The 8,103-nt window shown below is 35.1% G+C and overlaps 1 protein-coding gene across 7 annotated transcripts; it reads right to left on the bottom strand.

Annotated features, from left to right (window-relative positions):
* Nucleotides 1-2,455: 2,455 nt before the first annotated feature.
* LOC111282636 (nicotinate-nucleotide pyrophosphorylase [carboxylating], chloroplastic) lies at nt 2,456-7,740 on the bottom strand. Of its 7 annotated transcripts, none has more exons than XM_089760651.1 (11): nt 7,610-7,740; nt 7,254-7,366; nt 7,036-7,178; nt 6,683-6,816; nt 6,524-6,587; nt 6,370-6,452; nt 5,681-5,764; nt 5,440-5,592; nt 4,940-5,116; nt 4,420-4,487; nt 2,456-2,883 (listed from the first exon to the last, which is right to left on the bottom strand). In XM_089760651.1, the coding sequence occupies exons 2-11, from the start codon at nt 7,310-7,312 to the stop codon at nt 2,787-2,789; spliced, it is 1,062 nt and encodes a 353-aa protein (XP_089616777.1). In that variant the 5' UTR covers nt 7,313-7,366; nt 7,610-7,740; the 3' UTR covers nt 2,456-2,786. The 7 variants fall into 7 exon arrangements, with proteins under 7 accessions (XP_089616777.1, XP_022726542.1, XP_089616778.1 ...); XM_022870807.2 differs by having other exon boundaries at nt 7,254-7,363; XM_089760652.1 differs by having other exon boundaries at nt 7,615-7,740.
* Between the last annotated feature and the right edge of the window lie 363 nt (nt 7,741-8,103).

The raw sequence follows: 8,103 nt of genomic DNA, 5'->3' as shown, positions 1-8,103 counted from the left end.
CTTCACAGTTTTGAGCAAAACGTTGTTGTGCATTCATATCAACGATTTGTACAATGAAATTAGAGCTACAACGGCAATACAGTAGGCTTGTGTTTAGCAAATAGGATTCCTTGATCATCCCATCGACATGACGAGACATGAACCTGGCCACACAACCCTAGCCTACTTGCCCTATCATTGCCCTTTGATACTTTCTATTGGATATATAAAAATGGTGTCTAATTGTGATTTTTGTACTTTTCTTTGAAAAAAAAGAAAAATCAAGCGATCCTTTTAACTAAAGTTCTTTTCTTTTTGGCCAGTAGTCATCAAAAGTTAATGCAGGATATAATTCCGTCATATTACTGCTTTTTTTTTTTTTTTGGGGTGGGGGGGGGGGGGGGTGGGGGAGATGGTAGGAAGCATATTATTGTTGAAATATTTCAACTTTTTGCAAGTTTTTGGATTGACCCATTTTTCCTTGCTTCCCTTTGATTGTACAGGGTGAAAAAAAAAAGGGTATGGATCTTCTTACAATTGCCTCTTGCAAAAGCAGCATGGGTTGTTTATATAATTGCTTAGGATTGTCCAAGAAAAAAATATCTCCATTAAAACAGCATAGCAATGATTTGATTGCTTATAAATGATATATTTATTTATTCAATTAATAAAATCAACTCTTTTAATCACTTAATTATTACACATTTAATTATTATATTGAATGAAAAATAAAATTAATTTTGATAAAATTAAAATAATATTAATGTTAAAATTAATTATTATAACGATAAAATTAAATATGATAATAACATTATCAAGCTACCACTTACATCTTGATTTATTTTAAAAATCATATGCTTAACATGTTTCGAAACTTATTTGGATAAAATCATAGAATAAGAAACTATTTGAGTAAAATAAAAAGATATAAAAATTGAAAAAAAAATCACGAAGAGGTCCATTCTCTATATATTTTTAGGTCTAGTTAAAGCAGTTGATAAATCTTAAAAAAAAAAAAAAAAAGCTTGTGTTAAACATGCTTTAGGTATGATAATTTAAAAGAAACCACATAGACAACCTCCAAATTTTCTTTGTTTGATATGAAGACATTACGTGTTAGATCAGCAAAGAAAAAACCTAGTCATGGTCGGTGGTGCTGGCTAAGAAAGCTTGACCATTCCTCCTTCAGTCCCTATTTTTGCCCTTTCCGCCTCCTTTATTTGAGAGTCCTAATTAAAATTTGATGTTGTGAAAAGAAAATTAACCGAAAGGCAGCAGGCTAAATCAAATACTAGCTGAAGCTGACGAAATTTGGTACATTTGATGGGTTATTTGGGTAGGCAGAAAAAAAGAGAAAGGTGACCATCAAATGCCAGTGCACGATTATTGACTAACTTATCAATGTTTTAAGCTAAACTAGAGACCTGCCAACAATTTTATGGGTACTTTCTTGGATTTTCTTGTAGTAGTTTAAACAAGTAAATATTGCATGCTAAGGGCCTACATACTTTCTTTTAATAACAAAGATTATTGCGTGCTGAGTTCAAACTACAACAATTGTGCATTGTTCAAATCTAAGATGATAAAAGTGGTGTTGGATGTTGTTTTCAGAAACAGGAGGAAATGGAACTGTTATGTTTAAGATAAGTTGTTGATGTTTTAGGGTCTGTTTGAATTCAAACTGATCTTGGACCGACATATTTGCGACACTTTCTACATCAACTGAAATGCCTTTTACAACATACGGGATTCATTCGATTCAATACAGCAATTGGTGGCTGATGGCCTCTCAGAAACTCCATTGCCGTCTATTTTAGTGTCTTCCAACCCAAACAACTGCCGTGTAGGATCGCCTAAGTGTTTGGTAGTAATCTAATCATCATGTGTAGATCAGCATGATTTAAGGAATGATCACCTCGTATCAAACACTACCTAAAAGTAAAGTAAAGCTTAAAAGTGAGCTAGAAAACTGCTTTGAAAGTGCTATATTATCATCAGACAGTGCCCGACTTTGGCCCCAAAAAATTATGCACCAAATGAAAATTTCCAACTTGAAATCACATACGTTGTTGTTCTACTCATGTTAAGGTCAAAGTTTTCAACCAAATTAAAACACATTTAAAGCCAGACTTTACTGATGTTGCCAATGACCAAAATCCCAAAATCTAGAAATAAATTGAATTCTGCAAGAAAACGACGGTGAAAAAGTAATTCTATAAGTAACACAAACACCAAACTGGCTTACAGAATCAAAACAACAAACCAACTACTATTACATATTGCAAAACCTGGATCCTAGAGGAAGAAAAGTCATAGTCAATAGAGAGTCATTGTTTTCTGGATAAGAATGCACAACAGAGATTCATAAGCACAATAGTGCACAACTTCAACACATTTGGGCAGTTTATGAAAGCTCTACAAAAATCCAAAATGGCTTTCACATCCCTGAAAATGATAAGAATGGTTCGGCGAAAAATTTCAAACACAAATGCACATATAATGCACAGTGAACATAACATCATATCGAATGACATTTTGGTTTCTGTCAATAAGGCCCTTGACAATCGGGTTGCAAAAAAGCCAAGACAGCCAGATTGTTGGCAGAACAAATTCCAAAAGAGCTAAAGTTTTGTCATTGCATACAATTATACTTCTATATCTTTTATAACATGGTAGCTTATTGTCTATCAATTCTTTAAAACACTTAGAGAAAGGGAAATGAGGAACTAACATGCTCTTTCTGTCTCTATATGTTTTGGGGGGAAAGAGCTTTCTTATTGCTCACTAACAACATAAAGATTAACTGATCATGCCCGTTTTGTTCGCCTTCCGACTTCAAGTGCCAACTCAGTATCAATTTTGAGGGAAATATCGAGTGCTTTAACAGAATGTGTGAGTGCACCGCTGCAAACACCCAAATATTAGAAGCAGCAAACCATACCAAGAATTTTAGAGCCAAGTTGATTAATAACTTAAGCTAACAACAGAAGCACAAAATCTAGCATAAAATGCCAGAAAAATATAAAAAAATTTCCTAGAGAATGAACCATGCCCAAAATATTGTATCATCCACCAAAAAGTGTGAATCACCCAACCATCTTAAATCCAATAACAAAGTGGCTTGCATATCTGAAACCATTTCGAAGTTCTATATGCAATAGCAATCTAGATCCAATGAATTTGTATATAAGTATTAGTATGAACACTTGGAAAGTAAAAAGAAGGACCTAATCCAATAACAAGAAACCAGTGATTTTAAATCCACACTAACTCCTATAAATCTAATTGATATAGTTCATTACAAAGGTAAAATGAACCATAAATCCCTAACCTTTAAATAAAGTTTAAATTTGATCTCTAACCTCTACACTGTTACATTTAAGTCCCACATCTATTAATTTGCTGCTACGATACCTTACAGTTACATAGTTCCATTAAAAAAAAACAGCACCTCTAAATGCCAAAATGTCAGTGATCCATGTAGGGATATCCTGAGCATTTTTTAAAAGAGCTTTTGATGAAAGGATTAAACTATAACAATTTAAAGAGATTTTTTAGGCACCAAGGCATTTTATCCTTCACTGCACCCCAATGGATCAAACATGCATCCCACAAATACCATACACACTAGCTGATATCAGTGATAATCAGTAATAACTTCAAGTAATTTCTATCCCTTAACAGAAACAATTTCCATAAAAAGTATACTTATTATGAAAAAGAATCAGCATTTGAATGCAGGTGTGCACCTGGCTTTCAGTTTAAAATTCTGATTTTGTTTTTTCTATAAACACAGAAAATCCTTGGTGCAGTATTTTCAAATTTTTTTTTTAATAATTGTACCACATTAAAAAATGTTTATGAAGCAAGAATGCAGAACAGCTTGTTCATACAGCAAAATACACAGAATCAGAGTCTTGCAAGGCTGGAATACTACTTTTACTACTACACAACTAGATAACCCTGATTAGAGCACTGAAACCAGAGAGATCATTGATGTGGGATATAATTTTCAACCTCCGTACCAGAAGTGACATGGCTAGCATAGGCAAATCTTATCCACATGCTGTAGGGGCAATTTTCACTAGAGTGCACTTTTTAAATCTTATGATATTGATGTTTGCATAAAGGAGATAAGTATCTTGCTTGGCATGTAACACGTTTAATCTTTATACTGAATTCCAAAAACTTTTAATACTGTTGGAACTAGCTTCAGAAGTGATCAGATTTTTACTTGACAATTAATTCCATGGTTCAGCTAAAGTTGAGGTAACTTAGACTTTTCTTTTTTGAGTCGGGGAAAGGGGGATTTGACCCCTGCTCTTTTGAGTAGGGGGTACATGCACTGACCACTAAGCCGAATTCCCGGGTGCTAACTTTGGCTTTTCTGTTTACTACAAGCATATATACTTTACGAGAAGAAAAGTTGCACTGCCTTACCTGGATATATAGGTAACTCCAGATTGTCCAATTTTATGTACAGTTTCAAGAGTAACATTGCCGGATGCCTATCACAATGAAATAGATATATCAGTTACAAGCCTCAGAAAAATGCATAGTAGAGCAACTAGAATAGAATTTATCAGGTAAAGCCATAGATGGCACTTGATGTTTACATGAGCAAGAATGACAAGGCAAGTCACCAAAAATGAATTCCGTCTTAGAAATGGTTCGAAAAATTAAGTAGCAAGAGATTCCATACACTCTTTCTTGCATAATTTTGCTCAGGTTTCACATATTTGAAGATCAAAAAGCCAAGCAAATAAAGTGAGACATTGTTTCACAAACCCCATCATGACCCCCAAATAAAGAAAAAGAAAGAACAAACGCCTTCTAACTAACACATCACTGAACAGGAGTAATTTAGTATGAAACAGCAGACATCAGCAGTATCTTCCTGCACAGTCTGTAGGCACTAAATAAATGAAGTGAAAAACTACATGATAAAGTCATGAGATACCTCCGTCTCAAATTTCCCGTTGATCAGCTCCACAGCTTCTTTAAGCATAGACACATCAACATCGCCATTTGGAAGAGGTACAACCATATTATCCAACATTATCCGGGTCAAGGAAGTCTTTGTTTGAGATGCATATTGCAACACCTCCTTTACTTCCTCATGTGTCCGGGTCTCAACCTTGAAAAAGACATTTTTCAACATATCTGTTACAGTTGCCACAACGCATTGATTGATTCATTTCCACAAACACACACACACACACACAGAGGAGAAGAACCACTATGACGCATTACTAATTAGAAGCAAGATATATTGAATACAAAATTCAGGTTAAACATATTTTTCAGCAATGATTTATGCTTCAAAACGGGGAGTTGAATCAAGTTGCAGGATACATGATGTACCACATAAAGATTTATAGATTCATACCCAACTCTGTTGGCTAGTCCACTGCACAAAATATTTAATTTGCTATAGATTTTACCATCGGAAGAAATTACCTCAACCTCCATTTGAAGATTTTCTCGCTCTAAATACTGGTCAACAGATCTAAGGGCATTACTTATTCCTCCAGCTATTGATATATGATTATCCTTTATCAACACCATATCAAACAAACCCAGTCTATGATTCCTTCCTCCACCAATTAGTACCTACAAGAAGAAAATTTCAACAATATCAACAAAGGCATAAGAGAAAGAACTAAGAACTAAAAAGTAAAATCTCGGAAATGATCTACACCGCCCACTTATCCACCAATCGTAAGCCCGGAGCAGTTTTTCTTGTCTCTAAGATGTATGCAGGTTGTGCAGCATCAGCCATTGCCTGCAGAATAATTAACATTCTAAAACAGTCTTTTGTACGCATTACAAAGTTATGGCACCAATAAGCTTTTGTTAGGTATCTTGTTTCTTAATTATATTTACTGTGCATAAATGATGCAATTTCCATTTCATGACCGAATTCATAGGTTTAAACAGTTGGGAATTTTATTTCATGTCTTGTTTCTTTATCATATTTCCCGTACATACATGATGTAATTTGCATTTCAAGAATGAATTCATGATATAATTTGCATTTTACAAGTATTAGTCCATTAAAAATTGTGAATTAGCTATGTTTTGATCATATATACAGGTGGAAACACAAGGCAACTTAATAAGCAGTAATAAAAAACTTGAAAATTCTAGAAGAATATCCACGCAGTTATGTTTGGTCAAATAAAACTTATACTTGTCAACCTTATTGTTTTCCATTTCCAGTTCACAACAATCTAAAATGTAACTTACGCAATTCCTGTTTTCCTACAACCATCCTTGTTATCTGCTCTGTAAAGTAAACTAAGATTTGCTTGATTACAATAGGGAAACTTAGCTATGATTAAGAGAAAATCATTTCTTTATTTATAAAACTCAAGGAAATGGAAGCACCTTAGTTAGTGTCGCTATACCACTCATCCGCTGCATAAAGTTCAGAGCTATTCTTTCAGCTACGACAATGCTGTGTGCCCTTCCTATATGGAGGGAGCATATAATTTTAATACAAGTTTCTCATACACAATTAAGAAACACCTTTTTGGCTTACCATAAACTTTTCCAAATTGCAGCCCCTTCCGAACATAATCTCCATCCTTTCGAGACCACTCCACCTGATATCAGAATGCACATCAAAAGGAGGGAGTGTGTGGTCCAGACACGCAAACCATATGGATAATCCAAGACAGAAAGTACAGTGCCTCTATACCTTCAAAGAAGGATCAACCTCTTGAAACACCATCTCCGATAGTGCAATTCCAGCAATGATACCATCCTCTTTTGCCAGAAAATGGGCTTCCACTTCCATGTCAAATGGGATGGTGGCCATACAAGTCACATCCCCTGCAATTGAACCCAAATGTTATAGGATTTGAATGCAGAAAAAATTTAAAGATTTAACTGAATATTTGCTCCCCCTTCATTAAAGCGTTAGCTTATTGTTTTCAATAAAACCATTAAACATCATTATCAACTTAGTAGAGCAAAGATTATGAAATATGAAAACACTGAAAAAGGAAACAAAGCAAGAAAGAATATTGTAAAATCAAATGATAACCAAACCTCGATTCCCAGCATCTTCAGCAAGAGCAAGTTTTATAATGCCCTTTAAATCATATGTAGGGTGTGAAGGAGGCTTTATTGTCACGGCTTCAAACGATACTCCAGCAATTGGAGTGTGAGCAGCAGCCATTCTGACAACACGCCTACCACTCCAGACAAATAAAATCAGGCTCAACCAACTACTAAACAAAAGGGTAATCTATAATTCAACAATGTACCTTGAAGTTGTACACCAATGAGGCAAAACAATTGAGGAAACAGAAAGTATTCCAGGCATTAATTCTTTGTCTGTTAAGTTCTCATAGGCCAGTGAGCTTTCAACTGTTACCTGCTAACAGATAACTCCCAGTAACAGACAGAAGCATCAGAAAACTATATGCGAAATTGCTATATTAATAAAACAACACATTAAAAATCAAAATTTCATGTTTCGAAGGCCTCCAGGAAGTTTTTTTTATTTTTTACGAGATCACCCGGCAGGGCTTTAGATATTACAGTAATTTGAGCAAAAAAATCAAAAAAAGGAAAAGAAATGAACATGTAAACAAGATTGGTGGATTGAAGGTCTCTATACCTTACCGAAAATTGATTTATAGAAAGCACCCAAGTTCGGGAATTTGGCACGGCTTCTGAGAAAAATGACCCAAGGCTTTCTTCTTCACCGCTACAAAAATGGGTACTATACTTTTCCCCCTCTCTTTCCTCAAGGCTTTAGTTAGATGGCATCCTTTTAAAGCCTTGTCGAGCCTAATCCATGGGTTTTCTTCCCGACTCAAGTATGAGACATATTGGTTTGGGCCAAATATTTTCTTTTGGGTTGATGGTGTGGTTCGTTTGTTTAATTGACCCATAGGCTCCATCCATGGATGCAAACAACATGTAGGGCCTAGAACAACCCCAAACCCTATAACAGATTGGGAGGACAAGGCGCAAATTACAAGTCCAAGGAATTTTCCAAGCAAAGGACTGGGAAATTTCCTGGAACTCTACTTCAAAGACCCACAATGATCGATCGGCCTTTCACAGTTTTGATGGTGCATATTATTCGCGTTTTAGAGCCCGTTCTAA

The sequence above is a fragment of the Durio zibethinus genome, chromosome 5, assembly GCF_047325235.1.
Source record: "Durio zibethinus cultivar Kanyao isolate XHJ-2024 chromosome 5, ASM4732523v1, whole genome shotgun sequence".
Classification (NCBI taxonomy): domain Eukaryota; kingdom Viridiplantae; phylum Streptophyta; class Magnoliopsida; order Malvales; family Malvaceae; genus Durio; species Durio zibethinus.
The sequence above is the reverse complement of the archived record's forward strand: the minus strand, read 5'-3'. Positions and strand labels throughout refer to the sequence as shown.